Consider the following 19,740-nt stretch of genomic DNA (forward strand, 5'->3'; position numbering starts at 1 on the left):
GACCTGTGTGCTGGCACCTGACTCACTGCATCTGTGCCACTGGGAACCCTCCTCTACATGCGATGATGCACCCTCTCCCGTCTTCAACACCACATAAAGCCCTCCTGTCATTTTCTCTTGGGAGACAATGCTTTGGAGAACACTCCCAGTGCTCTCCTTACTTGTGACAGGTAATAAAACTCCTTTGTTCAAAACCTGCGCTCTCATGGAAAGTCATCTGTTACTTGCCAGGGGAATAAATCCCGGTTTCTTTTTGTTTTGATAACATCAAGACAATGTTCCAAACAATCATTCATTTGATTATTCCAAACAGTCATTGGGAACATACAAAACACATTGTGATTTACAGTTAAAAGACTGCTTTCTTCATAGATCCTCTCCCCCAAAAATACCTGCATGGTGGTCTTTGCTGGCAAGAGGCTGAATCAGAAGCTGCCCTCAGGGAAGGGGACTGACTGAGGAGGCTGGAGTCTCACCTCCAGGAGGGAAGAAGGTGGTGCCTCCCAGGTTAGGTGTGATCTAGGCCTAGGATGAAGCAATTCAAAAGTGAATCTCACCACAGTTCAGAACCAGGGGCAATGATGCAGCCTCCGCTTGGGCTTCCTGCACCTGTGCAAGAACAAAAACCAAACCAAACCAAAACAAGAGGCTCAAGGTCCTGCCACGCATGGGGAAAGTCTGACGGCTGCAGGAGTGGCTGCACGAGGTGGTGACTCTGTGGTTTGTAGCAGGTGCTCTCAGCCCACACAGAACTGTGTAGTGTGGGAAGCCATCCTGAGCGCCGGGGCAGAACGGACACTGAGGGAGTCCCTGGGATTGTGAGGCTGATACCTGGATTCTTCAGCCTGCACTCAGCCAAAGGTCTCCTGACACAGGACAGGCAGGAAGACTGCAGTTGTGAGACTCTCCACAACACATCCCCTTCCTGCCACCTGCACGGTTGGTGGCCTGGGGGAATACTGCTATAATGTGAAAGCAAGTCCACAGATTCCTGGTTTAAAGGAACCCAGTGGAGATGCTAATGAGTTCTCCTGAGGAGCTGGCTGGCAACTGCCACCTGGGCCTCCCAGGACCAAATCTAACTGTCCTGGGAAGGTGTCTGGATGCCACAGCCTTGGGCCTAGAGAGAATCATGCTCATCATTCCTCATCAGACTCCATCTTGCCCCTGTGTTCTTTGCAGACCCAGATTTGAGACAACAATTTGTTTCTACTCTGAATAATAATGTCTCACAGGACGTGGAAATAGTCACATTGTTTTAGAGATTATGTAAAGAGGGGCTTAGCGGTATTAACCCTCTCATTTTACAGGTAAATTGGCCAAAAGTGCTTAATTACCTTGCCTAGCAAGAAAGGGAAGAACTAGCAGTTGACCTCATGCACCATGGGTTCTTTTCCCAGTGTCCTCTTCCTGGCAGGGAACCCAGGGGGCAGGATCTGAAAGCTCTGAACTGTGCTTCAGGGCAGGGCCTGCTTGGATTCAGCCTCCCAGGAAGCCTTCTTAGTGGACGACTGGCCCTTGCCAACCTTAGTACTGGGATTTGCTGAACTTAGAGTGAGGCTGTTGAAAACCTTCCTCCATCACTTTGGGCCTCAGCTGTAATTTCAGGCCACGTGAAAAAAAAAATCCTGTTACATTCTGATGCAGTTACTGGGTTAAGTGCTTTATCTCAGTCATCGACTCATCTTTTTCAGAAGTTGTCCTTCTTTATGTTGTAAGTGTTGGGTTCACGTGTAATGATAAATGGCCTGAGGCTTTAATCCCAAAACCGAGAGTGTGGGTGGAGGAAGATCCGTCAGCCAAGGCTGGTGGCCTTTCTCCCCAGCCTACACAGAGTCCCTGTGGGAGCTGGACTGGGGCTGAGAGGAGGCTCTGGATCCGAGATGCCTCTCCCGCAGCAGCCTCTGGGTGCACCCGGTGGGCGTCTAACCAGACACCCGCTCCTCAAAGCCCACAACAGTGCTCCCACTACAGCACACTATGTTTCTAGAGACAGACTACATTTCATTCTGAAAGCCCATTTTCCTCAACTGATGCATTTAAACACCTCGGTGGAGACAATGCATAGCTCCTTGCACCTCTTCAGATGGGAAAGAATTGTTTACTATGAGTTAATCTCAAGTTTTTATTTTCTAAAAGTATAAAAACACATACAAAAAGGGACTCACTCTTGAGAACTGATCATATCATTGTAACACAGAGCCCAATGGACAGGCCACTATGAAGAAAGTATTGCTCCCAAACCATTAGGAATTTTAATCACCACTCTGCTCCAGACTCTTTAGAAGGTACTATTTCTGAAGTACACATGGACAAAGAATAAGCTTTATTCAATCAGACTCACAAAAGTAAGGATTGTGCTTCTCTAGATTCATAAAATAGAATTCCAAGGCTCTGAGGAAAATAAACTTGTGTCAGTCCCAGGGAACTTTTCTCCCCAGAAGTTGATTGGTCACTCTCTGTAGAAGAAAGAAAAGGCAGGAAAGAAGTTAGATATTATTGTCACCAGAGGCAGATGCCACTCCTCCCCGCAGCCATGTCACCAAGGAGAATCAGTGTGGTCCTACTCAAGTCTTATTCATTTTACTCTGCTTCAGAAACTATGGTCATCATATAAAAAATGCTTCCTGAAAGATTCAGGAAAGAGGATCTGTAATCAATATCTATTACTTCTATACAGACACAGATAATCCATCAGTTCCCACATACAGCAGCATAAGGAGAGGCCTGGCCCTGCGATGCTGACGCAGCAGACAGGCGGTGTGGTGCCTGGGGCCTCCCACCTGAGGCACCCGCCTGGGTTCTGGGGCCTGCTCCAGAAGCAGCTCCCATCCCACATCAGTCCGGTGACTGAGGGGGTGAGAAGGAAACAAGTACAGTGAAGGATATGGCCCTTCAGGCACAGGAACCGGTCTGGGTTCTCAGAGAATTAACTGGTAGCACCAATGCTGTCCCGTGAGCTTCTTGGACTTAACAGCACCGCTGACTCCACTGGGACTATGGGCAGGGAATGGTGACAAGTTGGAGGCCTCGGGCCATCCAAGTGGACAACTCTTATGCCTCAGTCAAACGTTTTCCAGTTTAACAGTTCTGGAGGTATCTGACTCACCAGTGAGGGGCATGAAGTCACCACCTGGGACTCCGGAATGGAAACCTGATAATTCTGATATTTCCACCATGATATGTTAATGAACTCCTGTGTGCGAAATTTGGTTTCACTCCAAATTAATGCATGGAAAGGGCCTTACACAATTATGGATGGGGAACTAAACCTGATTTGAAGTCTAATTACAGATGCCTTCTTCCAAATTTCAATACTGGTCCAGTGCATTCTAAGTTCATTCCTCAAATGTGGTTCATTCTGACTGTATACTCAAGAGGCAACATGTTTTCTCCATTTCTCTTTCCCCCAATAAACCTGATCCATCCCACTATAGACAGAGGACCCACTGACCTTTTTATATAGCTGGGCTCGCAGTCGGTATGACTTATATTCTGATTTTCTCTTCTCTTCTTCTCTCTTTTTCTGTACTTCTGGAAGCTGCTCATAAATCCTTAGAAATGGCACCAGCGAAAGGACAGAAAGTGGGGAGGTTACCAGGGTGCAGAGGCACAAGATCTCCTGTCACCATCCCTCCCTATGCCTCCCACTCTCCAGGAGCTCATCCCTCCCAGAAAGGCCGTGGGCCTCGTTAGAAACTCCAGCACAGAGAACTCTGGCCTGGGGGCTCACAATCTGGAAAGGGAGAGAGAGAAATACAAACACAATAAAATCCTAATAGTGCTTATGTCTGGGAAAGGAGTGGGATAAAGTGGGGAAAGGAGTGAGATAAATCAGGGAAAGGTGAACTTCTGCTTTCTACTCTACATGCAAAAATGGATGGTTTCAATATAAGATTATGAACAGTGTTACTATTGTATTTGTAAACACTAGCAAAATTATGGGAAAGTACTAAAATGGTCACATCTATAAAACGTTCTAGAGAAGAAACATAGTCTTATAGAAGGAGGCTGGGAAAGGCTCCAGAGACGAAATTAGAGGTAAGTTGGGTCTTAAGAATAGATAGGAGTGCCAGGTGTGGTAGCTCAAGGCTGTAAACCCAGCACTTTGGGAGGCAGAGGCGGGTGGATCATGAGGTCAGGAGATCAAGACCAGCCTGGCCAAGATGGTGAAACCCCGTCTCTACTAAAACTACAAAAAAAAAAAAAAAAATTAGGTGGGAGCGTTGGCAGGTGCCTGTAACCCCAGCTACTCAGGAGGCTGAGGCAAGAGAATTGCTTGAATCTGGGTGGCACAGGTTGCAGTGAGCCAAGATTGACCCACTGCTGCACTCCAGTGGGGCGATAAAGTGAGACTCCATCTCAAAAAGCAAAACAAACAAACAAAAAAAGGTAAGAGCAGAAAGCGAATGGGGAGAAAGGCAGAAGACACTCAAGGCAGGGAAAATGGGTATTGGTAAAAATGGAGTCGAGGCTTCCTGAAAAGGAGTGTAAAGGAATAGGTGGGAAACAGGCAGGGTGAGGGTGAGGCGGGCTGCAGAGCATCTTGTGGCCACGTGAAAAACATGGGATCTGTTCTAGCAGGGGTTGGGTGGCAATGATTTTAAGTTGGGAGAAACACAAATGTGCATTTGATAAATGCACTCTCATTGTAAATACGTTTCCAACAAAACAACAGTTAAATAGATTATGAAGTATAATGGAATGTATATGTTACAAGTATGTTTCATGTACATGAAACAAAAGTTTCAGAATTTTGAATGTCACAGGAAAGGTTCACAACATAATGTTGAGTAAAATAAAGCAAGATACAAACCTGTATATGCAGTATGATCTACAATTTGAGGGAAGAAAGTGTGTGTTATGCAGGTCTCTGCAAAATTCCCACACCTCCCACCAAAAATAGGACTAGTATTATGTTTAGATGGAAGGATGATAAGTGATATTCATTTTCTTTTTTCTACTTTTCTCTATATTTCCCAGAGTTTTCTATAATCTGGAAAAAACAAATCACTAGATTGATGCAGGGCTCCGCAGGAAACATATTAGAGAAGGTGAAGGTGTCTCCTGAAGGCCACTCTGGAACAAGTACTTCCAAATAAAAGAGCTATGTTCTTTCCTCTTGAAATCTTTCCTTCTCACAGGAACCTTTAAATATCTTTCATAGAGACAGATGATGACAAAAGATGAGTAACACAGGCTCCAGAGATACAAATCCTCAATAGGACACAATTGAAGGCCAAACACCGGGCTCTAACCCCAGCTGTGACCCTAACTTGCTGGGTCTGGGTTGTACTTTCCTAAATATTAAGAGTTACTAGAAGATAGTTAAGATTCTCAGATGGAAACAGATCACTTCCTTGAAAAGAGGCCACATAAGAAATAAACATGAATAGAAGTAACCTAATGATAATGTGCCAGTTTAAAAACTCAAGTCTCTCCAGAAGATGGGCACTAAATCCACCCATATAAGTATATTTCTGGTTGAAAGCATTGATATGTTATAGGAGACATCCTGCCTGTCTTCCTGTAGGCAAGCTTCCTAGGCCCTTACAGCAGGGACTGCTCTTGCTGAGGTGAGAGTATAAGTAGCGGCCCCACAACAAACCCTGTATAATTTCCCTAATTTCATTTTGTGACTGAGTTAGAATGAAGCAGTGGTTCTCAAATATTTTAGACTTAGGACCCCCTTCACACTCCTAAACGATGAAGATCCCAATGTAGGTTTTATCTACTGATACTGTATTAAAAATTAAAATTAAAAATTAAGAAAAACTTTATTTTTTAATTCACTTGAAATAAAAATAAGCCTGTGACACAATAACATAAGAAACCTGTATTTTTAATGAGAAATAAAGATGTTTTGCAAACCAAAAAATTTTAGTGAGTGGCACTGTTTACATTTTTTTGAAAACTCTTTAATGTCTGGTTTAATGGAAGACAGTTGGACTCATATCTGCTTCTGTATTAAGTATGCTGTCCCTTCTTGCTCTGGTTAAAGTATGCATTAAAAAAATCCAGCTTACATATAGATTGTTCACGTACTTGGAAACGAGAGAAGTTATTGCACTATTCTTTTCGGGTAACTCTTGATTCTCTTTGATACTACACCCAAACTTGATAAGTGAGAGTTTCTGTTCTTTTCTTTTTTTTTTTTTGAGACAGAGTTTCGCACTTGTTGCCCAGGCTGGAGTGTAGTGGCGCGATCTTGGCTCACTGCAACCTCTGCCTCCCAGGTTCAGGCAATTGTCCTGCCTCAGCCTCCAGAGTAGCTGGGATTACAGGTACCCGCCACCACGTCCAGCTAATTTTTGTAGTTTTAGTAGAGAAGAGTTTCACCATGTTGGCCAGGCGTGAACTCCTGACCTCAAGAGATCTGCCCACCTTGGCCTCCCAAAGTGCTGGGATTACAGGCGTGAGCTACTGTGCCTGGCTGACAAGTGGTAGTTTATTAAAAATTAGTTGCAAGGCAGAATCTGGAAACATGTCAGTAAACTTTTCCTATTCTGTTACATAAATATCCATCAGTCTACCTTGTACTATTTCAATGAATCTTCTATTCCCTGATTTTGTAACAAAAAGCAACAATCATTTGGAAAATCCTGGTCCAGGGAGTTATGCAGCTCTTCCAAATGTTGACAAATTTATTTATGTAACATGAAAAACATCACATTTGTTAACGTCACTGCTTATCTCATCAGAAAGGTCTAAGTACTAAGAAGTCGTCAAGCCCATGGTGGTCAACACAAGTTTTCTAGAATTCTGTTGTTGGCGTGAAAACTCACATTTTCTTTGGCAACAGATACCGTTGGACATTTTCCTGAAGTCACAGACTCACTTTTTCATTTTCAAGAAAATGTCTGTTACAAACACAAGTCAGAATAATTGGTTTTCTGTCAGTTACTCTTTCAAGTAAAAGTCACGTTCCATGAAAAAGGCAGCTGGTTCAGCTCACGACACAAACCATGGCATAAGTGCTTTTCCTTGAAACAGTCATCATCTTTCACTGTGCAAAGGAAGTGCTTCCTGTGTACCTCCATTTACACTGTTTCCTTGTTCTTCCATCACACTCCTGGCGGGAGGCTGTGCAGGACACAATGCCTACTAGACTAGTATCGTTTGGTGCCACTGTCTTGAATAGTGATAAGACACCAATGGTTTTACTCCTCTCGCATTACTATTGTATCATTGGTGCAAATAGCCAACACAGCAAAAAAGGCACAGAACATCCTGGTGTCATTCTGAAATTAATTTTGACCTTGCAAATCGCCTGAAAGGGTCTCAGCAACTTCCAGGACCCCATAGACCACTCTCTGAGAACCACTGGACTAAAGCATCTAAAGCATTCCTTTGGATTGCCTATAAGGGCTGACTAGATAGAGAGTAAAAACAAGATTTCAAGAGGAATGCTTCAAGTCCATGAGATAAATGGTTTTAAAGCACCGTTACTTCAGAAGCATTATGCCAACTAAGAAACTATTCTTATTAAAGCAAGTCTCCAATGAATGCCTAAAAAAGTCAACCTTAACTTATTCTCTGGCATTCTCATGATCAATATATGAATATCTGAAATGAATTAATTTTTTAAAAATTTATTTATTATTTTTTAGATACAGAGTCTCAGTTCGTTACCCAGGTCGGAGCATAATGGTGTGATCATAGCTCACTGCAGTCTCAAATTCCTGGGCTTAAGAGATTCTCTCACCTAAGACTCCTGAGTAGGCAGAATTACAGAAATGTACCACCACACCCAACACTCAAATCAATTAATTAATGAGTAGCTAATGTTCGTTCATCACGGCACAAAATTCGAAAATTATAAAAAGTCAAAAAATCTACTATATCAGTTCTCCTTTCCAAAGGCAATCAGTATTATCAGTTTTTTCTGTCTTCCAGAAACATTCTATGCATCTAAAAGTATACACATCTACATAGGCACAAATACTTATTTTTAAAGACCACAAGTGGTAACAGTGTTCACATGCTTCGAAATTTAATTTTTTAAAAAAGTTTAACTTAATGTATTCTGGAGAACACTGTTATTTCTCACCCTATTGGATCAATTCCTAGAAATGGGATTGCTAAAATAAAAGGTGAGGCCCAAAAACTTATTTAATTTTACTTCAAAATAATCTTTTTTTTTTTTTTTTTTTTGAGATGGAGTCTCACTCTAAGACTACCAGACTGAAGTACAGTGGCGCTATCTAAGCTCACTGCAACCTCTGCCTTCCAGGTTCAAGGGATCCTCCCTGCTCAGCCTTCCGAGTCGCTGGGATTACAGGAGTGCACCACCACGACCGGCTAATTTTTGTATTTGGAGTAGAGACAGGGTTTCACCATGTTGGTCAGGCTGGTCTCGAGCTCCTGACCTCAAGTGATGCGCCTGCCTCGGCCTCCCAAAGTGCTGGGATTACAGGCGTGAGCCACCGCACCTGGCCTAAAATATTCTTTATTTAAATTTAGGTTTCTAATAAAAAGGATCCTAAGCATGCAAATCAGTGAGGAGTTTTTCATCTTTTGCATATGAGTCATTCATACCATGATGTGCTATTTTTTTTTTTCAGTGCCATAAGTGAGAAATGACTCTCACAACTTTCTCATAATGTTTAAACTTGAGCATAATGCCTTTATTCTGGGTGCAAGCCAGAGCTCCTGACCACTTGTTGGCCTGCTTTACACTTGTATACGTACTCTTGTTTTCTTGGTCTTACCGTTTGGACCTCTGAATCATTTCCTTCTTGCTGATAGGCTTGCTCTTCTGGACAGCCAGGAAGACTAAGCAAGAGAAGAAAGGGTTTTCAGTGGACTGTGACTTAACCCAGAGGGTATGGTGCAAGAGCTGGGAGAGGGAGCTGCTAGGATTTCGTGCCCCTACTCTGAGCTGGCAAGACTGGGTGGGGAGCAATGACCAAGGCAAGCCAGGGTTAGACTAGGGTAACAGGGACAGCAGCCTAAGGCCCTAAGGACCTAACACTCTGTAGCAAAGACTAGGCTTTGAATTAAAAAACTGGCCAGTTTCCAGGTAAGGTTGGATGAAAGAATTAGATAGTGCTTTGTAGTCTTCACAGCTTTCATTATTTTATCAAGGTCTGATTATCATAATTGTTAAGAATGCAGATCCACAGCAGCACACCTGGGTATGTCATCTTGGGAGAGGTACTTAATCTCCCTTTGATTCAGTTTTCTTACTATAAAGTAAATATATTAATAGTATCTACTGAGAATGTTGTAAGCACTAATGTGAACAGTGCCTGGGCAAGATGTAAGGACTAGGTGTTTATTATTAGTAGTATTCTAATTATTACCATCCTAAGAGGTAAGCAAGCCTGGAATCAGCCCCATCTTTTCAGGAAAAATCAATATACTTTTGGAACTAACTTGCTCACAGACACAAAGCTGGTTTAAGACGCAGGGACAGGGCCAGAGTCACTGGGCTTAGTTGGATCATGAATGTGCCGAAGCGGGGGAGGTTCTGATAGCTAAGGTTTGAGTCTTGGCAAGCAAAAGGTCGCTGTCTGCCCATGTAACTGGCCTGGCCTGGCCTTTAGCAGGGCTCTGCAGCACAGCAGCAGACCTTGCCTTCTCTATTCCACTCATAGGAAAGTGAACGCGCAGGGCGTACCTCTCTTGGGCAGTGGGCGCATGCGATTCTGGTGGCCCTGCCGTTCCCTGTCAATATTGAATAGCACATCCCGCTCGCTCTGTAACATGCTCTGCAGCTTCCTCTCCTGGACTATTAACTTCAGGCGCTTTATCCGCTCCCCAGAGCTGGAGATGAAGTCAGGTCTGTGAAACTGAAGCGATTCCTTAAAAAAAAAAAAAAAAAAAAAAAAAGAGAAAATGCTCAGCCTCACATTAATGATGCAATCTACTCTCCAAATGCCTGGAAAAACACCACCTGCCCAAGAGGTATGGGGAAGCCTGATTCAAATGCCGAGAAAATATCTAGAGTTGAAAAATCTCCCGACACCTCTCTGTGGGGGAGAGCTCCAGCTTGGAACCCGCAGTGAACAAAGACGTGCCTTCAGCATAGGCCAGGAACTAAGACTATGGCAATTACAACTCTCCAAAACATCAATGCAATACAGCTCTGCCTACAGTGCTATTTTAAAGATCTGTTCAAACAAATACATCATTAATAACATTTCCTTTATCCCCCAAGGGACATATCAGAAGAGACTTGGTTTCCTTTAAATCTGACATGGAGCAGAAACAGCAGTTGAGGACATGAAGGAACACACATGAGGCCATACAAGCGTCAGGCCTCTGGGCCCTCCACACACAAGGACCCACAAGGCCGATAAGCAGAACTGCAAATCCTCCCTCCTGTGGCCTTGTCCCCAGATCCTGAGGGTGATGCACCATCTATGGTTAAGAGTAAGGCAGCCTTTGATGGACGATGAGAAACCCAGCCCTCATGCGTGAAAACAGGTGAACTGCAGAGTGCTAGAAAAGAGGGTCTCGGGCCTACACCTCAGCTCACCAAGTGACACAGCCAGCTTCTCTGTGCCTTGCCCTTCTTCTCCCTACACGTAGGGCTAAAGTTAAGTCAACGTCACTACACCTGCAGGGTTGCTCTCACAAACGGCTTCAGTGGGTCTCTGCCATCCTCTCTGCCTGGGCCTGCCAGGGAGCCCCGACCGTCCAGGTGCTGCCCCTGCCAGTTCTGCTCCCGCAGTGGCTCCCTCCACGGCTTGGTCTTGGTTATTGGTTCAAACCAGGAGACGCCAGGGCCCCAAGTCTTGGGCACATTTTCCTTCTTTGATCCAGACTCCACATTTTCCACAGGAACAAACCAGGAAACTCCTACAGGAAATAGTTTTTAGAAGGAAAACAGATTTTTCGCTTTTTTACAGCACCACCCAGCTCTCATCAAGGACATGCATATAATAGAGTCCCTCAAGGGTCTCAGTTGTCAGCAGCCACAGGGTGCCCTTGAGTCTGGTTTCACTGCAGGGATGACTGTGTAACTGCAGTGCTGGACTTTGAAAACCTGACAAGGTGGTGGCTGGGGGTAGGTGGGGACCACATAGAGTCACTTGGAAACACACAGTCAGCATCGCAGGGGACTTGAAATTCACTAGTTTCTTTACTACAAGATCTGGAATGAGAAACTGACCTTCATGAGAATTCTTCTTGTTCTTTTTTAACTTTCTGTCTCCAGGATAACTGGTAAAGAGCAGTTTTTCTTCATGTTTTTCTTCTGACCAAGAAGTCACATCACTGTCCTCTTCCAATTTAGCCTCGCTGGAACTTGGAGTTGGGAAAGTTATCCCAACATCTCGAGTGTGTTTTTTGGCACCGTTCACAATCTCCAAGTTACCTGAGGGGAAGGATCATAGGTGTCTCTGGGAGTAACCTTGAGGCTGAGTTGACAGGTTTATTCAAGTGAGTACGTGAACCCTTTTTAATGTTTCAAAAATACAATCCCTTTGTGTGGGATGGAGGGATGGGAAGACAGAGAGAGGAAGAGAAGGAAGGACAGGAGAGAGTAGGAGGGAAAAAGAGGGAGAAGAAAAAAGAAAGGGTTTTATTTGTAAGTCATTTTAGGTATTAGAGGGAAAGAAGAACAAATATGGGTTCAAAGGGTAAAGGATTTCAACTCTGATCCCAAGTCAGAAAGACAATAAATACTTAGATTCCTTTTGGTAGTCACCCAGGTAAGGGAGAGGTTGACAGAAGTAAAGACAGGATTTGAGGGGAAGAAACAAATCAAGATGAAAGTTTATTTATTTTTATTTTATGAAACCAAAAGGAACAGAAAGGCAATAGCTAAAAATCCTCCTTCCTACTTCTGGTCTTCATATATTCTGTTCACAACCCCATATGGTTCCAGAGAATTCATTTGGCACATTTAAGCAATTCTCTTCCCTCCTTTCTTTCTTTCATTAAAAAAAAAAAAATTCATATTGTAGTATGCTATACACTGTTCTGTACCTTTTCTTAAAATCAATTATATGCCTTGGAGATCTTTCCATGTTAGTCCAGAGCTTCCTCATTCTATGCAGAATTTCATTCATTATCTAGATATACAATAATTTATGTAATCATTCAGTTATTGAGGAACACCTAAATTCATTTTAATCTCCTGCTATAAATGATGTTTTAGTGGTTAATTTTGTACACTATTTTGCACATATGCAAGTATATCTTTAGGTTAAATTCCACATATTCATAGTATATAGCAGACATTTCAAAAGTAAAAATGCTGAGTGAAAGTAATTTTGATAGGAACTTTCAAATTGTCTTTCATAGTGAACCAACTTCTACTCTCACTGGAATACACAAGGGAACCCACTTCCCTACACTCTTGCCCACAAACTTGCCATCAAACTTGAATTTTTGCCAATCTGATAAGATGAAAACTGGCACTTGGATATAGTTTTATCTTCATGTCCTTTATTATGATTGAGGTTGAGTATCTTATATGTTTAAGAGCCATTTCAATGTATTTCAATGAAAAAGTTTAGATTCAAGTAATTACCTGCTTGTATGCCCTTGTTTAACATGTGTGCATTTTGCTTGTTGCAAAAAGTAGAGTTCGAGCTCAGGAAACTACTGGCAGAAGAGGAAATAGAGTCAGAAGAAATCACATGGTTTGCTACCTAGAAAAATAAAATAGATCTTGTTATTATTACCTGCAGTCAATGTCACAGTTACCCACAGGATAAGCAAGCCAACAAGTCCTCTTTCTAATCCAATTCAAACTGTTGAGATGCATTTAGAAGAAGCTTGAGATACTGTGAACATGCTGCCTTGTATCTGTGATAGGGAGAATGTTGTAGTTGGATAGGACTGAAGCTGCTGTAAGGTGGTAAGACAAAAAAAGCCTGGCTATTTTCACTGGGCTTGGAAAAACTCTGAAGAGAATGCTAGCCAAACATTAGTCTGATGTATCTTCAGAATGAAACTCTGAAGTGACACCTGCATATAATTTTCATGTGAGATAAAGAGGGCTGGAGATAGGTAAAAAAAAGTGATGAACTGAAGACAGTGCTCTCCAATTAAGAGCCGACTCAGACACGTATATTAAGACAAACACCAAAGACCTGCAAGGCTCGTGAGACGTCCTGATGAGTAGAGTATTGCAAAAAGTATTAGAGAGTCCCAAAGCCCTTTTAATTATGTTCAGAGCAAGTAGAGCAATGAAGGCAATTTCTGAGATTGCAGCTGATGGTGGAATGTCAGTAGATGACAAAAAGATTAACAAGATATAGCTGAACACAATATTATAGTGTAAAATAGTACTTCTTAAACTTGTTCATTGTTAATATCTCCATCGTTAATAAGGACAGAGGGAGGCTAACCCAGAATAATGAATTGGAATCTCTAGGGGAAGGGTCTGGGCATCTATATTTTGAATAAATGCCAGGGAATTTTCTACTTAGGCAGGTCTGGTGGAGGTAAATTAAAGCCTGGGTGAGGATGGGAAACTGAGGATATCTGATCCCTTGAGCTAGATAAACCATATTCCAGAGTCACAAAGAAACTTGTAACAGAATTTTGGTGAGGAAGATCTATATTAGACAGTTGAAGAAAGGAAATACTTTGTCAGAAAGGTAGGCATTGCAAACTAGTGGGATGAACACTGATGACATGTAAAACTTAGGATGCATTACGAATCAGATAATTTGCTAGGAACTGTTCAAAAAAAAGATGAGCAGATTTAAGCCAGGCTCAGTCAGGCAGGCAGAGCATGCCCTGCCAGGTTAGCCTTGTTTTCTCTAGTAGATAAGGTCATTTTACTGGCTAACCAAAAGAATATGTAGCATACTGTACCTAGATTTGAACAAAATGCCAAAACATTTCATAGCATCTTTGAGGGCAAGATGGAGTTATATGGGTTGGATGATAATACAAGTTGATAGAATCATAACGGATTGAACCAACCTTATCCAAACATAATTTCAAAACAGAGAGATGTCTTTACTGAGTGGTGCATCTTGCTTTTGACAACAAATATTTACTAAGCAATTACTGTGTGCAATCACTGGGTTTGGTGCTGGCTATTCCTTCTTAAGATTTTACACATAAATGTCTTAGAGATAGGGAAAACAGGAGAATTTACATACAATACTCATCAGAGAGAGAGCCTCTGTCAGGATCCCAAGTAATAACAGGAATGATGGGCTAAATCAGAGCATGTTTAGTAGGGGCAATTGTAAAGGTCTGCTCATTAGGCAGGAGGAATGGCAGCAACTTTGATGCAGGAAAAAAAAAAAAAGCTCTGTGTCAGGATTCCAAACAGCTAGGCCAGTTTCAGGTCTTCCCTTTATTAGCAGTCTCTACTTAGGCAAGACACAACCTCTTTGTGTCAGTTTCCCCATCCAGAAATGGAAACAAAATCTGCATTTTAGAAAGAACAGATGACTTAGATGGTAAAATATAAAACACTAATATAAAACTAGAGACTACCATGATGTTAAAAAAAATCTTTTTATTTTCTCCTTAAAAAAAGGAACATAAAAAAGAAGTGACTGACATGAAATACATTATACCTTCTCTGCAGCTATAAAAGAAGGGAAGAAAGCATGTTAGGTACTAAAAAGTATATGTAGGTGTTTGCTTTTTTATTTATAAAATGTCTCTGAAAGAGAAGAATCCAGATTGAAAGGAAGAAGTAAAACTGGTTTTATTTACAAATGACATGATCTTCTCTGTAGAAAATACTAAGGAATCCACAAAGAACTAGAACTAATAACCAAGGTTACCCAGGTTGCAGAATATAAGATTAATAAGATAAAAAATCAATTGTATTTCTATGTTCTAGCAAGTGACAACCTGAAAATAAAATTAAGAAAACTATCTCACTCACAATAGCATCAAAAAGAATAAAATATTTAGGAATAAAGTTAACAAAAGAAGTGCAAGGTTTGCACATTAAAAACTAGAAAACATTGCTGGGAGAGATCAGAGGTCAATATAAATGGTGAGACATTCACCATACATGGATTGGAAGTCTCAAACTTGTTAGGATGGCAATTATCCCCAAATTAATCTGTAGATTCTACACAATCTCTATCAAAATTCTAGCAAGCATTTTTCAAGAAATCTACAAAATGATCTCAACTTTATATGGAAATGGCAAGGACCACAAGAGCCAAAAGTTACTGAAAAAAAAAAAAAGATAGGTAGAGGACTTACATTTCGTGATTTCAAATCTTAAAAAGTTACAGCAATCAAGGCATTGTGGTATTGATATAAGGATAGATACAGATTGGCCGGGCACAGTGGCTCATGCCTGTAATCCCAGCACTTCGGGAGGCTGAGGCAGGTGGATGAGGAAGTCAGGAGTTCGAGACCAGCCTGGCCAATGTGGTGAAACCCGGTCTGTACTAAAAATACAAAAATTAGCTGGGCGTGGTGGTGTGCACCTGTAGTCCCAGCTACTCGGGAGGCTGAAGCAGAAGAATTGCTTGAACCTGGGAGGCAAAGGCTGCAGTAAGCTGAGATTGCACCACTGCACTCCAGCCTGGACAACAGAGTGAGACTCTGTCTTAAGGAAAAAAAAAAAAAAAAAAAAAAAAAAAATATATATATATATATATATATATATATAGACATATCAATGGAACAGAATGAAAATTCCAAATGAAGTCTTACATATGTGATCAATTAGTTTTCAACAAAGGGGCCAAAGCAACTAATTGGAGAAAATAATATTCTTTTGAACAAATAATGCTGGGACAATTAAATATCCCTATGCAAAGAGATGAAGTTAGACAACACACCACACACAAAAAGTCTACTAAAAATGGATTGTAGACCTAAACATAATAATTAAAACAATAAACTTTTGATGAAAAACATAGGAGAACATCTCTGTGACTTTGGTTAGGCAAACAGTTCTTGAATATAACACCCCAAGTACAATCCACAATCCATAAAAGAAACAGTTTAAACTGGACTTCGTCATTACTGTATTAAAACCATTTGCACTTCAAAAGCCACAACCTGGGAGAAATTATTTACAAAAAATACATCTGATAAAGGACTTGTAACCAGAGTATATAGAGAGCTCTTTCAACTCAGTAGGAAGATAACCTAATTTTAAAATGGGTGAAAAGATTTAAAAAGACACTTCATCAAAGAAGATGTAAGAGTGGCCAATAAGCACACAAAATGTTCAATATCATCAGTCATTAGGGAAATTCAAATTAAACTCACAAGATACCAGTTCACACCCAGTAGAATGGCTATAAATAAAAAGGTGGACAACTGCAAGTGTTGACAAGGAAGTGGAGAAACCGAAACCCTCACACGTTGCAGGAAAGAATGTAAAATGATACAGCCACTTTGGAAAAACACTTTGGCAATTTCTGATAAAGTTAAACATAAACCTATTGTATGACTGACCAATTTCACTCCTGAGTAAAAACCCAGAAGAAATGAAAATGTATGCCCACACAAAACTTTTACACAAGTATTAATAGCAGCATTCACATTATTCAAAAAAATCAAACAATCCAAATGTCCATCAACTGAAAGATAAGCAAAATGTGGTATATCCATAAAATGGAATACTATTCAGCAACAAAAAGGAACCACTGATGCATACTACAGCACAGATGAACCTTGAAATCATTATGTTAACAAAAAAAGGCAGATGCAAAAGACCACATCGGATGCTATATACATTAAATCTCCAGAAGAGGCAGAAGGCAGATGAGAGGTTGCCTGGGGCTGGGAATGAGGATTGACTGCAAAGGGGTACAAGGGACCTTTTGGTAATGACAGAAATGTTCTAAAACTGGATTGTGGTGATGATTGCGAAACTCTGTAAATTTACTAAAAGTTAACTGTATACTTAAAATGGATGAAATTTTATTGTATACCTCTGGGAAGGAGTGTTGGGTGCTGGGGAACAGGAGTAGGAAGGACACTCCTGATCAAATATTTTGTACATGTGGTTGTACTGTATTACCAGTTCAAGAAATGAGAATAAACAAAACAAAAACTTGTGGGGAAGGGTGTGGCAGTAAAGATTTAAGGAGTTCAACAGGAATAACATACGTTAGGCCACAGACATGGTCCAGCCACTGAATGAAGGTGATAAGTTGTGTTGGTCAACACGTTCTCACTACCTGAAGCACAACAAGCTTAGCTGAGAGGGACATATTTAAAAACAAGACACCAACAAACTTATACCCAGGAAAGCTGCCAAACTCAGAAAGGAGAGCAGAAACCACAGCCCATGTGGAATGGTTCATGGAGTGAAGACCTGAGAGAAAACACATCAGGAAAGGAGGCCCGAGAGGCAGAGGGCTAGGTTTGTTTCCTGTGCCTTCGGAGAGCAGCTCTGAGAGCAGAGCCAGATACTCCAATGCAAGGAGATATTGGATCTAAGTTAAAGCCTTTGATAACTGCAGCCTTAGGCAAATGGAACTGCTGCCCCATAAGCAGCACGTGAGAGGTGGAGCTACTAGAGGGTGGCCTGTCATTTGGTGCAGCACGTGAGAGGTGAAGCTACTAGAAGGTGGCCTGTCATTTCGTGCAGCACGTGAGAAGTGGAGCTACTAGAGGGTGGCCTGTCGTTTGGTGCAGCACGTGAGAGGTGAAGCTACTAGAAGGTGGCCTGTCATTTGGTGCAGCACGTGAGAGGTGGAGCTACTAGAGGGTGGCCTGTCACTTGGTGCAGATGCAGCAGAAGTGTTGATGGCAGTGGGTAGGATCACAGGACTCCAAGAGTCCCTTCCAAGTCTGAGTTTCTGTGAACATCCTGCACTTCCAAAGGACACAAGCAGTCATGGTGTGCACCACAGGGTGTGAAAAAACACACAATTACACTGGGTTATATGAGAAGCCTTGGAATGTTTCCGTTTTCATTGAAATTCTTTTTCATTTAGTAATGCTTGCCTATAAAAAGGTAAACATTTAAAAATAGAAAACAGTCTAAGAATAAATTCTCTCTCAACCCAATATAATTATCCAGCCCAGTAGGAAGATGACAATCAAAGAGAGAGGCAAAAACAATTGTTTACTAGGATGTGGAAAAATTGAAACCCTCACATACTGCTGGTGGGAATGTAAAATGGTACAATCATTTTGGAAAAGTCTGGCAGTTCCTCAAATGGTTAAACATAGAGTTGCCGTATGATTAATTCCACTCCTAGGTATATACCCAAGAGATGAAAACATATGCCCTCAAAAAAGCTTTCATATGAATGTTCATAGCAGTTTTGTTCATAATAGACAAAAAAATTGAAACAACACAAATGTCCATGAACTTATGAATAGATACAATGTGGTATATTCATAGAATGGAATGTCCTTTGGCCGTTAAAAGGAATGAGCACCTGCTATGATGTGGATGAACCTTGAAAATACTATGTTAAGTGAATGAAGTCAGTCACAAAAGACTGTGTGATTCCATTTATATGAAAGGGCCAGAATAGGCAAATCCATAGAAACAGAAAGTAATTAGTGGTTGCCTGCAGGCTGTGGCAGAGGTGGGAGGTTGGGGAAATGAAGATTGATTGTTAATGGTTACAGGATTTTTCTGGAGGGTGTTTAAAATGTTCTAAAATCAGATTATGGTGATGGTTGCACAATTCTGTGACCATAACAAGACCCAATAAACTGTATACTTTAAACAGGTGAAGTTTACGGCATGGGAAATAAGTCAAGAAAGGCATAAAATGCACTTTATTGTATGCAAACTGAAAAAATGTGGACTATGAAGTCTTGTTTGGAGAACAAAAGCTTATACTCTATAGTTCCGCATCTCCTATGTTACCGAAATCAGAAAAAGACCAACTTTGGAAGGTGATAAACAGTGTTGTTTTCATGTAATAAACAACAAACAATCCTAACAAAAAGGTGGGCACTAAATGCTGTAGGTGTGATGGAGCACTACTCTAAAGCTGGGCCAAGCACAAACTATCAGAACCATGCCATGTGATTTTTGAATCCATCCACAGATTCGCAATAATCACAATGCACACACCTGCACTCGTGTCCCACAATTTGTGCTGAGGACCCATCATGGGATAGAACTTTTTTTTTTTCCTTCTGAATCCATTTATACATGCGGTCGGTAAACCACAATGGTCCACTTTCCTTAGTCCGTGGGAGAGTCCCACGCTTCTCCTCTAATAATCTCCTCATCCCTCAGGCTTGGGTGTGGAGTAGCCCACTGCAATGGAGCTGACACATAAAGCTTTAGGTGACTATATATTAAATGACACTGTCAGCCACCATGGGTTAGGCTTTCTGTTGCACACAATCTTGGAAGGAAATATATGCTGGCTGGCTGCTTCTGTCTTAATTTCCATTATGAGAGCAAACTCACCTGTTGCTGTCTTACACGAGACTAAGAATAGAAAGTAACCACACCATCTCAGAGATGTTTCGGGATTTTTGTAGTACTCTTTAGCTTATTTAAGAACTAAATGAGACTCATTCCCATATTTATTGATTAAAGACATGAGACAGACCTAGAAACAAAAGCTTTTCATTAAAAAATTACTTGTTAGGTGGAAACTGAGCTTAGAAAAACATATCCAGCATAGGAAAAGGGCCATGTTTTCTGATGTGACCCTACACTGCTATTCTTCAGGTAGGAGGATTGGTACTGCTGGCCTTCAGCCAGCCAGGTGCCTGCTGGGAATGCTTTTCCTTTAGAGGCATGGGTTTATGCTAATTCATTTATAATCACTCAGGTTTAGGACCAGAGACACACATTGATAAAACGGTCAGAGTCAAAATGAGAAATATAGTCTATGGCACCAAAAGACTGTC

At 41.4% G+C, this 19,740-nt stretch overlaps 1 protein-coding gene across 4 annotated transcripts in view; it reads right to left on the bottom strand.

Moving 5' to 3' along the window:
- Positions 1 to 2,280: 2,280 nt before the first annotated feature.
- The window catches only part of ALMS1 (ALMS1 centrosome and basal body associated protein), a 218,818-nt gene continuing 201,358 nt past the window's right edge, over positions 2,281 to 19,740 (bottom strand). For all 4 annotated transcript variants that reach the window (XM_077959164.1, XM_077959165.1, XM_077959166.1 and 1 more), the window contains 7 exons: positions 12,485 to 12,605; positions 11,120 to 11,323; positions 10,565 to 10,806; positions 9,623 to 9,806; positions 8,712 to 8,775; positions 3,455 to 3,554; positions 2,281 to 2,459 (listed from right to left, as the gene is read on the bottom strand). In XM_077959164.1, the coding sequence (XP_077815290.1) occupies positions 2,415 to 2,459; positions 3,455 to 3,554; positions 8,712 to 8,775; positions 9,623 to 9,806; positions 10,565 to 10,806; positions 11,120 to 11,323; positions 12,485 to 12,605 (960 nt within the window). In that variant the 3' untranslated portion in view covers positions 2,281 to 2,414. The remainder of the gene's footprint in view (positions 2,460 to 3,454; positions 3,555 to 8,711; positions 8,776 to 9,622; positions 9,807 to 10,564; positions 10,807 to 11,119; positions 11,324 to 12,484; positions 12,606 to 19,740) is intronic.

This window comes from Macaca mulatta, chromosome 13, assembly GCF_049350105.2.
Source record: "Macaca mulatta isolate MMU2019108-1 chromosome 13, T2T-MMU8v2.0, whole genome shotgun sequence".
NCBI lineage: Eukaryota > Metazoa > Chordata > Mammalia > Primates > Cercopithecidae > Macaca > Macaca mulatta.